Genomic DNA, 17,674 nt, shown 5'->3' with positions numbered 1-17,674 from the left:
AAGTTGTCAGTGTTATAAAGGTTGTAAAGAATATCAATTAAGAGGTTATTAAAGAATTTGTAGAATTCGGCGCTGAGGTTGTCCCAACCCGGTGCTTTCCTTGTGTGTAGGGCCTGGATAGCATTTTGGATTTCTTTCTTTGTGATCTGTTTTTCTAGTGAATTATCATCATCTTCTTTTATCCGTGGCAGGTTTTTTGTTACATTTTCCCAGTAGCGGTTGTCATAGTTGGGTTCTTTAAATAGATTTGTGTAGAAATCTTGGAAGGTTTGGACGATTTCTTTGTCATTTGTGATCTCCTTATTATTGTTGATGATTTTGTCGATGTGTAAGTTCGATTTTTTTCTGTTGTTTTTACCAAAGATTTTTTTGTCAGCTTCTCTTTTAATATTGTATTTTTCCATTTTGTAGTTAGTGTAGTTTTCCTTATTTTTTCTCTCAATTTCGATGCTTATATCTTTTTCTATTTTGATTATTTCGTCGGTGTTCCTATTGATAATGCTTTTGGTTAGCTCTCTTTGAAGTTTTTTTAGTTTGTTAAAATTCTGTTTCTTGTTTTGTTCCAGGTCTCATTGATGATAGTGAAACAATCATTTTTTGTTTTTTCCCATTTGTCCCAACTGGTGTTGTTTTTGCAATTTACTAGTGTGTCTTTGATTTGATCAATAAAGGTATTGTTTTTTAACATATCCTTGGTAAGTTTTATTCTTCCTATTCTGAGGAGTGTTCTCGCTTATTTTGATGTCTAGGTCGATCATCTTGTGATCGGATATCCTATGGTTATTGGTGCTGATATTATAGGTGCAGATGTTATTTATCTTACTAAACTTGTTGGAGAGTATATACGGTCTAGCCTCTCTTCCACACCTCTTCCTTCCCACGTGTATCCTGGGTGTTCTGGGAAGAAAACTGCGATAAGTATCCACGAGATTAAAGTTGTTGATGATATTTTTAAGTATCTCTCTGGAACTGTCAGGGAAGAGGGGACCATTTTTATCGATGTTGTCTAATACGTTGTTGAAGTCACCCATGATGATTAAGTGCCTTTTTGTGTTGAGAAAACTTGTAAGATGTTTAAAGAACTCTTTTCTTTCAGTAGGATGATGGGGGAGCGTAAATATTTACTATGCGAGCCATCTGGTTGCCCTAGGACAATATCAACGGTAATGAATTCTACCATTGCTGTCAGTTTTAAAGTCATTAATTTTTATGTGGTTGCCCAATAAGTAAGAGTACGCCTGTACTTCTCCTGCACGCAAAGGATGCAGTATATGTTGTAGTTAGTAAAGGCTTTTCTCATTTGCCTGATATCATCAAACTCGTAAATATTTGTGTCTTGGATTGCAATAATATCAATTTTGCTTAGTCATAATAAGATTCAAAATTTCAATCTGTTTATTTATACTTTTAAAACCTGAGATGTTTATAGAACGGATGTTAATTTGGTTTATATTATTATTTATGGCCATCACGGGTGAGGTTATTTTCTCGTTGTTCTTCTAGTCTTTTTAGGTTCTTTTGGTGTTCTTTACTTTCTTGTTTATTCCGTATTTTAATTTAAGCTTTTCTAACTGTTCCTGCTTATCTTGTCCCATAAGACTGCTATCTATTTCTAGTGCTTTTAAATATTCTTCGTACGTTATTACAATTTTATCCCCCTCATCATCTGACTTGTCATCTATGTCAGTGATATTTTTTACATTATCCTCATCATTAATCTTCTCTGTGCTGTTGTGTTCCTGCTCTTTTTTGTTTTTAATTTTGTGTTCATCTTTTTCTATGGTGTTTTTATCTTTCTCAGCAATATTTTGTTCTGTGCTATGTTTGTTTGCACCCTCATTAGTTTTGTCCTTGCACTTTTTGTCTATGCTGTTTTGCTTAATCTCGTTTTCGTTTGTGACAGTTAACTGGTTTGTCATTTGACTGTTATCCTTTTTGACAATTTTGTTATTGCTATCACCTTCATTTGTTACCCCTTTGATTCTTTCTATTTCTCTATTTTTATCAGTTTCTGTTTCCTTTTCATTCTGGTTCCTCTTCTATCTTATTAATTTTTGTCTCTCTAAGCTTTTTTCTCTTTTTTTCTCATTTATTCTAATACGCGGTCCTCTTATATATAGGTCTTTTAGTGTAATATCAGGGCATTTCTCATACATATTGTGTACTTTTTCTACAGTTGTAGCAAGCAGGGCAGTCCCTAATTAAATGAAGCGTGCTGTTACACCTATAACATTGCTTAATTGGACATTCTTTAATTTCATGGTCAAGGGCCCCACACCTTCTACACTGCTTCTTCATTCCCTGGTAGAAAACTTGGACACTCCTGCCAAGAATTTCTACAAAAATTTGGAACGGATTTACTCTGTGATAAGCACAACACGATAAGTCCCTGTTTTTATCTTAGTGCCTGGATGTAGGTTGAATAAAACATTGACCACTTTCCCATATTTGTTAAAAACATTACGCAAGACTTCTACGTCTGCTTCCTCCGGTACGCGTTTTAAACTCACATAGATTAGTTCCGTTTCTAAACTTTCAATATTACAAAATTCCTCGCCTACCTTTATAGTATATCCCATCACCTTCTCTTTGTCTTGCACAGTGGCTAGTCCTATCTCCACTACTCCCTTCGGGTGGAAACATATTTGTTTGATTTTTTCTTCGCCGATGATTTTCTCTATGGCAGAGACAATGTTCTGTAGTTCTGGCCGCTGTTTCAAGGTAATCCTAACCGACCGTATAGGTAGAGTACTTTTTAATTGTCTCTTCTCTGGAAGTCGCCGGTGTAGCACTAGTTGGGGTATCCAGGTCTTGCACAGGGACTGATGACGTCGATTGGCTGGTAGAGTCCTGCATCACATTAGCAGTATCCGAGCCTTCTTGCACAATTTGTGGCGCCGCACTTGGGTTAAGCTGCTCAGCTTGGTATTCCTCCATAGCTGCACACACTTAACACACAGTGAAGAGATTAAACACACACAATATATCCACCAGGAAGCACAAAACACTTAAATGATGTAGTAATCCTGAGAGATATCCAATGCGGGGTAATGATGATCACAACACAAATAAAATCGCTGGATGGGGAGCACGCACCGGGCTAAGACCAAATGTGTAAAGTGAAGTAATGGCCCTAGAGTGGGGGAAAATAGGAAGTGGGGAGGGAGACCAGAGGTCATCCACCCCAAAGGGGGAAAAAAAGGGGACAGAAAAGAAGTTGCAAGACCAGCGAATACACAATGTGTTTCAACTGTGCAGGCCAGTCAAGCAACGAAGAAAGAAGACTTTAGGAAAGGTTGAAAATGCTGAAAATACTTACCAAAGTATACAAAAATGGCGAACAGATACTACACATTTGATCTTAGCCATAAGGCCGAGAAGCGATAAAAAACAGATCAAAAGTGCCGACGCGCCAAGTGTGGAGACGTCTTTTTCATTTCCTATGTCCTCAATTGTGACGTCATTTCGTACAAAGCAGTTTTTGCGCAGAAAATCACGTCAGGAGGATAATAGTGACATGATAAAAGCTTCAGGAAGTAACTGGATAGCGCATTTAAAAGTGTAGATAGGTGCCAAATAATCCTTTCGACCATCAGTAGCCAGAGGGAGGAAAACGCCCCCGGCATTCGTCCCGGTGCGTAATCGTGATACTGACGCAAGTTCGAGTATATAATTGTTTCCCCCTTCCGAAAAAGTTCCAAGCGTGTGTATGTATTGTACGAAAACAGCCGATTCCATCTTCGATTTTTTGCATATGGAAATTTTCGGAAAAAATTGGTTTTTTCGATTTTTTGGGAAATAATTTTTCTGCTTCCTCGTTGTTTAATGTTTACTTCTTATTCGCTGCACAGTGACTACTTGTCGCCATGTAGTATTATTTGTTCGATTCTGCCACATCAAATAAAATACAGGGAGTGTAAAAATATTTTTCATAAAAATATTTCAACTCTGTTCTTATCAGCTTGACAAAAATTAAGTTGAGAAATAATTGTTTCTCTTCTTAATTTGTGTCTGTTTCTAATTTTTCTTATTTATTTACCCCAAAAGGGGTGGGCTTTCCCGAGATGTAGTGCAATACTCGGGCAACCCGTGGCCGGGAGGGAGCAAGCCCCCGTTCCCAGCCTATTTTCAAAAATCAGATGATATTTGAAGGCCCCCGATGGGGGCCCTATCAGATATCAAGCTGATAAGAACAGATACTTTTTAATTAAAGTTTATTTAGATATCATAAAACATTTACATTTTGGCATGCAAGCCATAGGACATTGATATTAATTATTCATTTCATGGACTTTTACAAGTCACAGAATAAGACCATGCATACATTATAAAGAACAACAGATGCAAATTACAAGAGCAGTAACCACAATATTATACCCCATATATATATATATATATGTACATTATTTACAGGAGGGGGTATAAAAGATTGATAATAGAACAAACAAATGTTACAATATTTATAGAGTTCACATAAGTTGTATATAACGGTTACAGTAGTATAACACCAGAATTAAACATTAGCAAGAATTAGGCGTATATGAATTTTTCATTATATAGTTCCAGTGGATATAAGATAATGTTGAACATAATACATTACAAAGGTTGTAATACAGACAGATGATATGATGAAGAGACTTAACAGTCCTGAGACAAGAAAAAATATGCATGAAGGGAGACCTATAAATGAGGTAGTTACCACTTGTCGTTTAGAATATAGGAGTCATTTACTTTTTTAAAAATTATATTCATAGATCCTGCATATAGAGTGTTGAAAGCTTTTTCTGTGAGAAAATTTTTGTCAGCTGTAATTTTTAGGGAGGCCTCATCGCGGATTTTATTGGCAATAAGAGTGGCGTTCCATTTCTTGTTTTCAAATAAGAGAGCGCACCTTGCTTTCCATAACAATCTTTTTGTTAGAGCAACAAACCAGTTAATACAATAATGATTTTGGTTTCTGGTAGGGAAGTTGTAATGAAATTTGATACAGAACCAGGTAATTCTTGTCTTAAAGATTTTGTTTATCCAATTCCAGATCTGAGTGGCAATGGGGCATTCATAAAATATGTGGATTATGTCTTCTATTCTACCACAACGAGGGCAATTAGCACATCTCATCTGTTGGTATGTGTGTAGATAATCTTTGGACATAATGATGTTGTTAAGGATTCTCCATGGTGTTTCTTTCCACTCGTTGGGGAGGTTCGAAATACTTGCCCAGGTTTCATTCCATTTTATTGAGATGTCTGACATATTTTTATTTATATACTGTTGATGAATAGTGTTATAAATCATTGAAGGTCTTATTCTTTTTTGAATTTGGTTATTTTCTGTGATGCTAACTATGATGTTTCTCCATTTTTTGTATGTACTTGAAACGTCTATTAAAATAGGTCTATTTTCTTTGGAGTTGTTGATCCTTTTCATAGCAGGGCCAATAATATAGAAGGAGATATCATATAGAGGATGTTTATTTTCTAGAGCAGAGTTGATAATGTTTGCCACTTGTAGGGAGTTTTCAAGGTCTTTTAAGTCCCAAATTTTCCAGCCACCTTGGTTCAATTTGTTTTTCATGATGTCTCTTTTCAGAGGCTCAAAATCTTTCTGCCAAATATATTTAAAAATTATTTTTTCTAGAATTTTTTGATCATTTTTATTTAAGTCTGTAATGTAAAGTGAGTACATTATTCTTGCAATGATAGCCTTGTTTGCCACGATTGTCCTTTCTGGCATGTATAGCCAAGTCGTTTCCCAAGTGGTGACAGCTTCTTCTATTTTATTTTTCATATTTTCCAAGTTCTTTTTGCTACTTTCTTTGCCATACCAAACACCTAGTATATTTATGTTGTTGACAATACTGAAAGGTGTGCAGTTATCAGTGATCTTACCATATATATTTAATATTTTACTTTTATTGCTGTTTATTTTTAGACCAGTTATTTTGCTGAAGATGTTTAATTTTTGATTGATTCTGTTTAAAGATATGTTGTCGGTTATGAAGAAGTTAAGGTCATCTGCATGAGCTATGAATTTGGTGATATTGCTGGTGCCTGGGATGTGGATAGGTGCTATTAAGTTGTCATTTTTTATCATTATTAATAAAGCCTCTATGTAAATGGTGAACAAAATCATGGAACAAGGACAACCTTGTCTTACACCGGCTTTGCAATTGATATAATTAGATTTTTTATTGTTTATTATGATTCTTGTTCTTGGGTTATTATATAAAGTTTTGATTATATTAATTTCTTGCTCATTGAGGCCAAAAGTTTTCAGAATCTCCCATAGTATTTCTCTGTTTACAGTGTCGAAGGCTTTCTCCACGTCAATTGACAAGATTGATAATTTTGCTTTTCTTTTTGTATAAATATCTTTTATAAGTTTGGTAAACATTGTGTTGTCATGGATATTTCTGCTTTTAATACCTGCACTCTGAGTGGGACTTATGTTATTTCGGAACATATTCTCTAGTTTATTTGCAATAACATTACTATAGATCTTATAGTCCATGTTTAACAGAGTGATGGGTCTGTAATCACTTGTGCTTCCGCCTATGTTTCCTTTTTTATTAATGAGTTTCATTTCTCCAATGTTGAAATTGGAGCTAAACGTTTTGGAGTTGTATAGTTTTGGGAGTATTTCCGAGAAGTCATCCTTAAAGAAACGGAATATTTCTGCTGGGAGTCCGTCAGCACCTGGTGCCTTTCTTATGTGGAGATTATCAATTGCTTTATTGATATCTTCTTTTGTAATATCATTGCTTATTAAGCTCAAGTTGGTGTCTTTTATAGGTTTAATGTTATGTTTGATCTCATCCCATAGGTTTAAGTTAGCCTGTTGTTTTTTAAATAAGTTCTCATAAAATTTTTGAAATTCTCTGATGATGATATCTTCATTATTGATAGTTTGGTTATTAATTGTTAGAGAGTTAATTTTTATGGTTTCTTTAGGTTTGTTTTTCTTTTTAAATATAATGTTTTCAGCTTGTCTTTTAATCCCTAGCTTATTCATCTTATAATTTAAGTAGTTATTTTTATTCCTGTTTTCTATTTCTTTGCTCATTTCTTTTTCTATCTTTTTAATCTCATCAGTGTTGTTTTTTATTATTTCATTGCTTAGGTCTCTTTGTAGTTGCTTGATTTTATTAAAATTTTTTCTTTTATTTTTATTCCATGTGTTCTTTATTGCTTCACTGATTTTATTTTTAGTTTTGTTCCATTGGTCCCAGTTATTATTGGTCTTAGCTTTGTTTAAAATCTTTTTCATTTCTGCTTGAAAGTTCTTGTCAGAAAGGATATCATTTGATAGTTTAATTTTAGTATAGCGTTTTGCTTGGGGCTGTAAGTCAATGTCAAGGTTGAGCATTTTATGGTCGGTTAAATTTTTACCATTGTTTGTTAAACTCCAGACTTGTATGTTCTTGATGTTAGCTATGTTTTTATTTAAATAGATTCTATCTAATCTTTCTTCTATGTCTTTTCCTTTCCAGGTGTAACCCGGGTGGTGGGGGTACATGGTGCGGTAAGTATCTTGAAGGTCAAAATTATCAATTATGTTTTTTAAGATTTTCCTTGAACCGTCTGGAAATAACTGTCCTTTTTTATCAATCTGGTTCAGCACACAATTGAAGTCACCTGCGATTATTAGTTTTCTGCCACCTATGAAGTATTTTGGTAGGTCAATAAAGAGGTCTTTTCTGCTGGTGACTTGAGGGGGAGCGTATATATTTATCACTCTGAACAGTTTGTTGTCAAGCTGAATGTCGGTGGCAAGAAGTCTACCATTGAAATCCGTCCTAAAATCGTCCACTTTTATACGTTTGTGTATCATAGTTGCTACACCCGAGCTCCTTCTGGTGGCAAAGGAGAGATAAATATTGTATTGAGGGAATGTTTTTCTTAAGCTCTTAAGGTCCCAGAAATCATAAAGGTTTGTATCTTGAATTAAAATTATGTCAGTATTATTAGTTAGTAGTAGATTTAAGATATAAATACGTTTTACTTCATCTCTAAAGCCAGTAATATTTATCGATTTAATATTTATGTTATTACTATTGAATGTTAATTATTTGGTTGACTGTTTAGGCGTTTGCTTTTTCTGACTCTTTTTTTGTCTACTTTTGTTATAACCTTTTCTACTTTTTCAATTATTTCATTCCCGGTTAGGCTTGCATCTAGACTTATTGATAATATTTCCTCCCTCACTATTGCTGTGTTATTTTCATCCTCTATCCTATCCTCTATTCCATTTTTCTTATTATTTTCATATATTTCATTTTCCTCCATCTCTTCGCTGCTTTCTTCTTTATTGGCTATATCTATTATTTCTGTGTTTATTTCATTTTCTCTGATTATTATATTGTCAGCTATATTTTCTTGTTCTGTGTTTTTATTAGCTATTTTGTTGTTGCTTTTATCTATTATGTCCTCGCTTTTTTCCTTATCGGTGTAGTGAACTTTTTTTCTTTCAAGGCTTACTTCTCTCTTTTTCTGTTTGTTTATATCTCTACCCCCTTTGCTACAAATCTCTTGATAAGTTGGTTCAGGACAACTTTTGTTTGGATCGTGTTGTTTCACACAGAAGTAGCAACATGGACAGTTCTTGACCAGGTGGTTTGGGCTTTTGCACCTGTGACATAGTTTAATTTTGCAATCTTTTATTTCATGTTGGGGGCTGCCGCATCTCCAACATTGTTTTCTTTTGCCATTATAGAAGAGCTCCACCCTATCCCCTAGTATCTCTAGTGTGTTTGGAAGGAGTTTCCTAGTTTTAATTATGACTCTATATATTCCTGTTTTTACTTTCCTATCTTTGTAATTAATTGTGTTGACGAGAACTTTAACTACATTACCAAACCGCGATAAGGCTCCCTTAACTATGCTCTTGTCAGCCTCGTTGGGCACGTTCCGAATTGTAACAGTTATTAAGTCTTCCTCAAGACTTTCGCATATATAGTAAAAATCTCTCACCTTGATTGTATGGCCAATCAATTTCTCCTTGGCTTCTAGCGTGGTGAGTCCAACTTCTACAACATTTGGATACTTGAAACAGACTTGTTCGACAAATCCTTCTTTTTCTAATAAGTTCTCGCAGGCTTCTATAACATCAATACTGGACAGTCTCTCCTGTGCAGTGAAGCGTATTGTTCGTTTTGTTGTGTATTTTTTCATACGTTCTTCTAATGATGCTTCTGGATCAAGGTCTAGTTGATCATCTTTATCGTTTCCATACTTCTGTTGGTTTAAATCAGAGGGGGTGGATGAAAGAGCCTTAATAATGTCATGGTCAGTTTCATCGAAGTCACCATAGGCTGCTGAAGTGGCTGCAAGTTGAGTATCCATATTTATTATATTGTTTGAAGCCGCTTGGGCATAGCTGGTAGATGTTCCAGGGTTATCCATCGTAAAAGATATAAAACACTAAAAAGTGGTAACACTACACACACACACGCACTACAGAGTATCCACAGGTATCCACAGGTATCCACAGGTATCCACAGGTATCCACAGGTATCCAATGGTATCCACTAGGTTATCCTGAGGAAGGCGCACACTATATCCACATAAATTAATTGAGGTAATCCAAAAGGTAAGCACGAGGTAAAAAGCAAGAACTGCTGGACGGGACTCCGCACCGGGCCAAGATCAAATGTATAGAAAGAGTGAAAAACCCTAGAGTAGGGGGAAGTAGGGGGGGGACCAAAGGTCTACCTCCCCAAAAGGGGAAGGGGGGGATTAGAGATAGGGGTCGCAAGACTAGCGAATACACGATGTATTTCAACCGTGCAGGCCGATCAAGCGACGAAGAAAGAAGGGTTTAGGAAAGGTAGGAGTTAAAGAAGATACTTACCACGGGGTTTTAAAAATGGCGAACAGATACTACACATTTGATCTTAGCCATAAGGCCGAGAAGCGATAAAAAACAGATCAAAAGTGCCGACGCGCCAAGTGTGGAGACGTCTTTTTCATTTCCTATGTCCTCAATTGTGACGTCATTTCGTACGGAGCAGTTTTTGCGCAGAAAATCACGTCAGGAGGATAATAGTGACATGATAAAAGCTTCAGGAAGTAACTGGATAGCGCATTTAAAAGTGTAGATAGGTGCCAAATAATCCTTTCGACCATCAGTAGCCAGAGGGAGGAAAACGCCCCCGGCATTCGTCCCGGTGCGTAATCGTGATACTGACGCAAGTTCGAGTATATAATTGTTTCCCCCTTCCGAAAAAGTTCCAAGCGTGTGTATGTATTGTACGAAAACAGCCGATTCCATCTTCGATTTTTTGCATATGGAAATTTTCGGAAAAAATTGGTTTTTTCGATTTTTTGGGAAATAATTTTTCTGCTTCCTCGTTGTTTAATGTTTACTTCTTATTCGCTGCACAGTGACTACTTGTCGCCATGTAGTATTATTTGTTCGATTCTGCCACATCAAATAAAATACAGGGAGTGTAAAAATATTTTTCATAAAAATATTTCAACTCTGTTCTTATCAGCTTGACAAAAATTAAGTTGAGAAATAATTGTTTCTCTTCTTAATTTGTGTCTGTTTCTAATTTTTCTTATTTATTTACCCCAAAAGGGGTGGGCTTTCCCGAGATGTAGTGCAATACTCGGGCAACCCGTGGCCGGGAGGGAGCAAGCCCCCGTTCCCAGCCTATTTTCAAAAATCAGATGATATTTGAAGGCCCCCGATGGGGGCCCTATCAGATATCAAGCTGATAAGAACAGATTTTAAAAATGATTTATTAAATTCTTAAAAAATTTTTACAGGATAGGGTATAAAAGTAATATAAATGATGATATGTACAAAGTAGAGTTCGCGACATGGGCATAAGAGCCAAGGCTCATGACTGAATCATGAGAGGATACCGGTTACACGGGCTCATGGCCTGCCAAAATAACGCGATAAGAACAGAGTGGAAGTCGCGACATGGGCTCATGTTGCCAGCTAAAACGTTACAATAGGAGAGCGCGACATGGGCACATAATGCCAGCTAAGTACAGAGTTAGTTGTGGTTTCTGCGATTGTCCTGGGAGCCAGTAAGGTGGCTGTGGTAGTTGAAGTGTTCGGAACGTGGTTCAAAACCGAGGTGTCGAAGGTAGATGTCCCGGCTCCAGCGAATACTGTCGCTTACCATCAGCTTGGCCATGGTCTTTGAATAATTTCTTCCTATGCCCAGGCGCTGGAGGACGGCGACGTTGCTGGGGTCATAACCTCCCAGGGAGCCGACGACGAAGGCGTCGCAGTAAGTGTCATAGCCTTTGGATCTAAAGAAGTTGGTGAGAGTGGTGTATTTGTTAATTTTTAGTGTTCTGACCTGGTTGAAGGCGTCGTGGCCATTTTCAAAAGGAATGGCCACGTCGATGATGGTGGCCGTCTTCTTGACTTCGTTGATGGCAACGAGGTCCGGACGACAGTTGTCTTCAAAGCCGGGGACACATTGATTACATCTGATGGTGATGTTTGGGTCGTTGATTGCACGGAATAGCCTTTTCAAGACGGCGTTGTGTCGCTCGGTGGCCAGGTGGAGATTCTGCCGGCAGTGATTGAGGACATGGGCTAAAGTCTCCTTTGGGTATCCACACCTGCGGCATTTGGAAGACAGGTTGCCGAAGCGACGAAGGCCGTGCAGGGGTACCACACTGAGACGGGCTCTGTGTATGAACCGCCAGTCGGCAAATGCGGTATACTTACCGTCTCTCAGGAAGTGGTTGCTGGCAGGATGTTGAGCTGTAAGTTTATAGGCCTTACCTTGGTCTGGCTTCCTTAGGAGGTTATTTAAGAGTGATTTTTTGGCCAGATTAGTGAGGATCTTTGATGTGGCGTGTCTTGGGATGGGGAGGCCGTTGGAGGAGATTGTAATGGTGTCGTCGAGTCTGGTCCAAGAAATGTCCATCGTTTTCTGTAGTCTACGTGAGGCTTTTCGCAGCCGTGTCCATGTTGAGGTGATGTCGGTCGGGTCGTAACCGAAATCATTGTCCATAGACCCGTTTAAGTAGGTGCAAAGGTCTTCCTCTGAGGGTTCCCGCCGGATCCGCTTGCGGACGACGCTGCGCAGAAAGTGTAGTGCTATTGACTTCACCATGGGATCCCTAGAGGAGAGGAGGTGGACTCCGTGGGTGACCTCGCAGATGTCAGATAGGGTGCTGCATCTGGTAATGTTGCCCCCACCGTGGTCGTAGGGAATGTGGATGATTTCGGCGCTAGCACGCTGCGGGAGATTCAACCAGCGCTTGGCGGCCTTTTTGATTTGGCGGTCCAAGTCGTTGAGGCGTTTTTTCGGGTTGGACCCGAGCAGCAGATGAAAAGTAAGCCTGGGCAGAAGTAGGGTGTTGATGGCGTCGAGCTTCTGCCAGGGTGCTAGCTTCGATTCGTCGAGCAGGCGGATGTCGTCCCTGAGATTGCTGATGATGTCCTCACTGGTGTGATGGGTGGTAAAGCCAGTGGGAATGCCCAGGTAAGTGTATGAGCCTCCTTCCTGCAGCGGTGTAATGTTGGTCTGCTGTATCTGGAACAAGTTGTTGCTCGTGGTGTGGGAGCTACCTACAACAGAGAGAGTGGCGCACTTACCTGGGTTAAAGCGAAGGCCAGCCCAGTCGGCCCAGTCAGAGATGAGGTCAAGTTGTGCTTGAAGACCGTCAGAAGTTTGGCTGACGAGGACCAGGTCATCAGCGTATGCAAGGATACTGATGTTTTCACCAGGAAGGGTGTATCCTTTCTGCAGATGACGTACGCTTCTGATTGCCGTCTCTGTGACAATGTTGAAGAGCAGGGGGCTCAAGGGGCACCCCTGCTTGACGCCTGAGTAGATGGGGATAGCCTCGGTGTAGCCGTCATGCGCTCGGATCTTGGTGGAGCAGTCGCGAAGGAGGTTCCTGATGATCTCAATACTGTCTTCTTGGAGGCCACTCCACTGCAGACATCGGATGATGGTGCTATGTGGCACGGACCCGAAAGCGTTGCTTATGTCTAACCAGGCGATGTGGCAGCTCTTGCGTTTCCTCCTGGCGTCCTGTATGATAGATTGTAGGAGGAAGTTATGATCCAGACAGCCCTCGTGCTTAAGGAAGCCCTTCTGTGCGTTAGAGATGATGTTGTGCTCTGAGCACCAGGCGAGGAGTCTGCTGGATAGGCAGGCTGCAAAGATTTTGCCCAGGGTGTTAGAAAGGGCGATCGGTCTCCAGTTCCCAACGTTGTCAGGGTCACCCTTCTTGTGTATGAGGATAGTATTTGACTCCTGCCAGCTGGAGGGGATGAAGGAAGTCCGGAGTGCTGCGTTGAAGGCGCTACTCAAGATGTGGCCGTGTGGGTCAACACGGGCCCAGTGGAAGTAGCGAAGGCCGTCTGGGCCGGGGGCCGTGTTATGACACTTCTTGAGGCGAGTACTTACCTCTAAGGGGGTGAAGTGGACTGCCAGCGGGTTGGCAGACTCTGGGCACGGACCCTGAGGGATGAAGGTAGGAGTAGGTGGGCAGCGGCGTGGTTCACTGGCATAGAGCTGATCAAAGTGCCTGTGAAGTTGCTGGCTGTCGATCTTGCAGTATTTAGGCTGGCCTTTGATTATATGGTCGACGGCCTTCTTGCGGTTTAGACGGTACAAGCGTTGTAGGCTCCTGGCGTCATTGGTTATGGAGGATTGCCGTGTGGAACGCTGGTTGGTGATGATGGCAGTGTCCGTCACAGCGCAGATGTTTTGAGCAAGACACGTAAGGTCCTCAATCATCGCATCCAGCATGTCGCCGTCCACGGCGACGTCAAAGCGATCGCACCAGTGACGCACCCAGGTGGGGGCCTCGGGGGCACTGGTAGTGCGAGGCTGGGGTGCGGAGGAAGTGGCTGGCGGAAGAAGGTGTGGTAGAGCTGCGTGCACCTCATCAGGAGCACTGGAGGTGGCACCGGCTGGTTCCGTGAGAGATGGAGCTGGATTTGTCAGACCAGGAGGTGGGCTGTGGGTGAGAGGGCTTACCTGGTTTACCAGGGTGGTAGTATTTGTCGGTTGCTGGCTGGAAGGTTGAGAGGTGCGGCGTCTGCGGCGACGTGGGCGACGCACTAGAGGAGGTAGGGCGTCGCTAGAGTCGGCAGGCGAGGAGGCCTGGGTGTTGCCAGTGGTAGGGCTGGCCTGGGTAGTGGAGACAGAGACGGCAGGTGAAGTTGACTGTTGGCTGGTTGGCGAGGGAGTGCTCGAGGCACGGCGTCTGCGGCGGCGTGGCCGACGTATCAGAGGTGGCAGGGCGTTGCTAGAACCAGTCGGAGAGGGAGCACGGGTAGTGGAGCTCGTTGAGGTCATTGGTGTAGCTTGTTGATCCGGTGAGTGGCCGGGTTCGCTGCAGGTTGAAGGAAGAGCATTGGCCGGAGATGGACGTTCGGTGGTAGAAGTGATGCCTTGGGAGGCAAGGTAAGCTTCATCCAAGCCATAGTCCTTGTCACGGTGGACCCGGGTAATCCCAGTATTGCATATGCGGCTCCTGGGCTTGGGGTCTCTGGTAGAGTTGGAGATAAAGCCGGAATCTGTGCTGAACAGTTAGTGTTCTTGGCCTGATGTAATTTGATTTCCTTCAACTTCTCGGACTGAATGCCACAGGCCCTACATTCGAAGAGAAGGTGACCCCCATGTATGCGGCGCATGTGCCTGGAAAGCCCTCCGTGGTCGACATAGTCGCGGTAGACGGGCAGGCACGCCGGACAGTGGTAGGGGGGGCGTAGTGGCACCAGGAGAGTAGCAGTTGCGCTACTGGAAGGCATGGCTAAGATCGATGTGTGGATAGGGAGATAGGGGATGAAAATAGCTTCCTGGGGTGCAAAGCAGCCAACCAAGGGAAGCTGGAAGGGAAGAGAAGAGCTACTAGTGGTAGACCCTTGGGATCCACTAGTAGTGGGAAGAGACTAGTGCGCTCACTGACTTAAGGCCAGTGGGGCGATAGGCAAAGTTTTGCTGGTTGAGCAGCGAATACACGGTGCGTTTAAACCGTGCAGGCCACTCTTCCAGCGGAAGCGAGAAGAGAACAGGAAAGAGAACCAAAAATATACTTACCCCCGGGGAGCGGGTGGCTCGAAGTCCCCAGGATGAGCAGCACAGTACCTTTAAAAGGTTCAGAGATTTTAAACATCTACTCTTCAAATTGCGCAAGTGTGATAAAAACGTCAGTTTTTGGTCAAACACAACACCCAAAAACTTTGCCTCATTGACTATTGGGATTTTAACCCCATTTAGGTGAATTTCCGGGTCCAGGTGCAAACCACGCCTTCGGCAAAAGTGGATACAGGAGGTCTTCTCTGCATTAAAAGTAAAACCATTGATCTTGGACCAATTGTCTATGCGGTTTAGCGAGGTTTGCAGCTGTCTCTCGATGAAACCCATGTTACTAGACTGGCAGGAGATCTGAAAGTCATCCACATACAGAGTGTGTTTCACACTGGGAGGAAGACACTTAGCTATGCTGTTAATTTTTACTAGGAACAGAGTCACACTCAAAATACAACCTTGAGGAACACCTTCTTCTTGTGTGAAAGGCCTAGAAAAAGTGTTGCCCATCCTGACTTGGAATCTACGATTCTGCAGGAAGTTTTTTATAAAAATTGGCAAATTACCCCGCAATCCGAATTTGTGCAGATCACGGAGTATACCGTATCGCCAGCAGCGATCGTAGGCCTTCTCTATATCAAAAAACACAGACACTAAGTGCTGCCGTCTAACAAACGCTTCGCGTATAGATGTTTCAAGAATTACTAAATTGTCTGTGGTACTTCTGTTCCTACGGAATCCACTCTGATGTGGTGAAAAGTAGTTCTTTTCCTCTAAGAGGAACATCAGGCGTCTGTTTACCATTCTCTCGAAAAGTTTGCAGAGACAACTAGTCAGAGAAATTGGTCTATAATTAGAGGGATTCTTGTGGTCTTTACCTGGCTTGGGTATGGGAATGATGATAGATAGCCTCCAAGAGTCTGGAAAAGTATGTTCTGTCCATATTCTGTTAAACAGATTCAGAAGATTACTGAGGGAATTGTCTGATAGATTTTTAATCATGCTGTAGTGGATTTTATCCGGGCCTACAGCAGTATTCCCCGAGCGAGAGATTGCTGTACATAGTTCTATTCTGCTGAATGGCACATTATATTCCTCATTAGATGGAGAGTGGAAGTTTAGATATTGTTTTTCAGATTGCACTTTGTAAGCCTGAAAATCCTTTGTATACATACTATTGCTGGATGAGGACGAAAATGTTTCACCCAAACAATCAGCAATACCTTTTATGTCACTGATTATTGTGCCATTATTTTCCAGCATGGACAGAGAGTGAGAAGCATATTTTCCATTAATTTTATGGATTTTATCCCAGACCGCTTTTGAGCTGGTGGAAGATGTTATGCTAGATACATACTTCCTCCATGAATCCCTTTGGCTTTGCCTCCTTATTTTTCTGGCATTTGCCTTTGCTTTTTTAAAAGCTATCAAATTCTCAGCAGTGGGGTATCTTCTGAAGATCCCCCATGCTTTCTTTTGTTTTTTAAATGCTACCTCACAATTTTGATCCCACCATGGTTTCGGATGTTTTGGATATCTGGTTGACGTTTTCCCCATTGTTTTTTCGGCTGCCTGAATAATACTCGATGTGACAACTTCTACTGCATCATTGATATCGGCAGTATTGACCATTTCCTCAGTGATGTTAGCCAAAGAGGAAAATGTAGGCCAATCTGCCGTTTCAAATTTCCAGCGTGGTGGACGGGCTGTTTCACAGCTTTCTCTGCCTCGATATTTTAAAAATATTGGGAAGTGGTCACTAGAGAGTGGATTAGATCCAACTCCCCATGTAAATGCTGAAAACAAGTTTGGGCTAGCTAATGATAAATCAATGGCAGTAAATGTTCTTGTTGGGGCATGGAAGTATGTCACTTCTCCGGTATTAAATATATACAGTTGGTGATTGCCTATAAATCTCTCAATGGCCCTGCCACGACGATTGATGTCGGGACTGCCCCACATTGGATTGTGACCATTGAAATCACCAAGTAGAAAGAATGGAGTTGGCAGCTGTTCAACCAAGGCATCCAATTCATCGTCATTGACTCTGACATCTGGTGGCAAGTATATCGAACAAACTGTGACAGTAACGCCAATTGAAATTCTGACTGCCACAGCTTGCAGTTCTGTTGTTATTTGTACCGGTAAAGACGGGATGCGGTTTGAAACCAGTACAGCCACACCTCCACTGGCGCGGGTGTGGCTGTCGTCATCTTTACGGTAAAGATCGAATCCTTTTAAAGAAATTCTTTCTCCAGGTTTTAGATGTGTTTCCTGGAGTGCCACGCAGAGAGATGAGGTAGAGTATGTCAGGTGTTTAACGTCAGAGAAGTTGTTGCGGAAACCACGACAGTTCCATTGGATTATTTTATAATCCATTATGTGTTTGAGGTAGCATTCTTTGCGAGGGTATCCCTCTTTAATTTAACAGGGGGTCTCTCTTTTGGAGGTGACTTTGGTTTCGTAACCTCCGTATTAGGCTCTTCGTCAGATATGTCAGAAAACTCACTCACAGATTGAGCTTCTGATTTTTTTGAAACTTTAGAGAGGGCTGCTTTCACTCTTTGTTTGTTAAGTGGGTTCTTACTGGCTTTTTTAGAACCCACATTTCTGGTTGTTACCCCTGATTTACTTACAGAGGTTTTAGTCTTT

The 17,674-nt window shown here is 41.1% G+C and overlaps 1 protein-coding gene, 2 non-coding genes and 2 pseudogenes across 3 annotated transcripts; all 5 read right to left on the bottom strand.

Moving 5' to 3' along the window:
- Positions 1–1,508: 1,508 nt before the first annotated feature.
- Positions 1,509–1,919, bottom strand: LOC136984215 (putative uncharacterized protein DDB_G0274405). The gene has a single exon (XM_067281126.1). It carries the CDS (start codon positions 1,917–1,919, stop codon positions 1,509–1,511), a length of 411 nt encoding a protein of 136 aa, XP_067137227.1.
- A 1,298-nt stretch (positions 1,920–3,217) lies between these two features.
- Positions 3,218–3,385, bottom strand: LOC136984220 (U2 spliceosomal RNA; annotated as a pseudogene).
- Positions 3,386–4,044: 659 nt separating this feature from the next.
- LOC136984227 (U2 spliceosomal RNA) lies at positions 4,045–4,237 on the bottom strand. Its single transcript, XR_010882168.1, has one exon. It is a non-coding gene; the product is annotated as a U2 spliceosomal RNA (small nuclear RNA).
- A 5,583-nt stretch (positions 4,238–9,820) lies between these two features.
- Positions 9,821–9,916, bottom strand: LOC136984222 (U2 spliceosomal RNA; annotated as a pseudogene).
- Positions 9,917–10,575: 659 nt separating this feature from the next.
- Positions 10,576–10,763, bottom strand: LOC136984224 (U2 spliceosomal RNA). Its single transcript, XR_010882165.1, has one exon. It is a non-coding gene; the product is annotated as a U2 spliceosomal RNA (small nuclear RNA).
- Positions 10,764–17,674: the final 6,911 nt, after the last annotated feature.

This window comes from Centruroides vittatus, unplaced genomic scaffold, assembly GCF_030686945.1.
Source record: "Centruroides vittatus isolate TY-2023 unplaced genomic scaffold, ASM3068694v2 contig_91, whole genome shotgun sequence".
Classification (NCBI taxonomy): domain Eukaryota; kingdom Metazoa; phylum Arthropoda; class Arachnida; order Scorpiones; family Buthidae; genus Centruroides; species Centruroides vittatus.
Note: the sequence above shows the minus strand (reverse complement) of the source record. Positions and strands in the feature narration are given on the sequence as shown.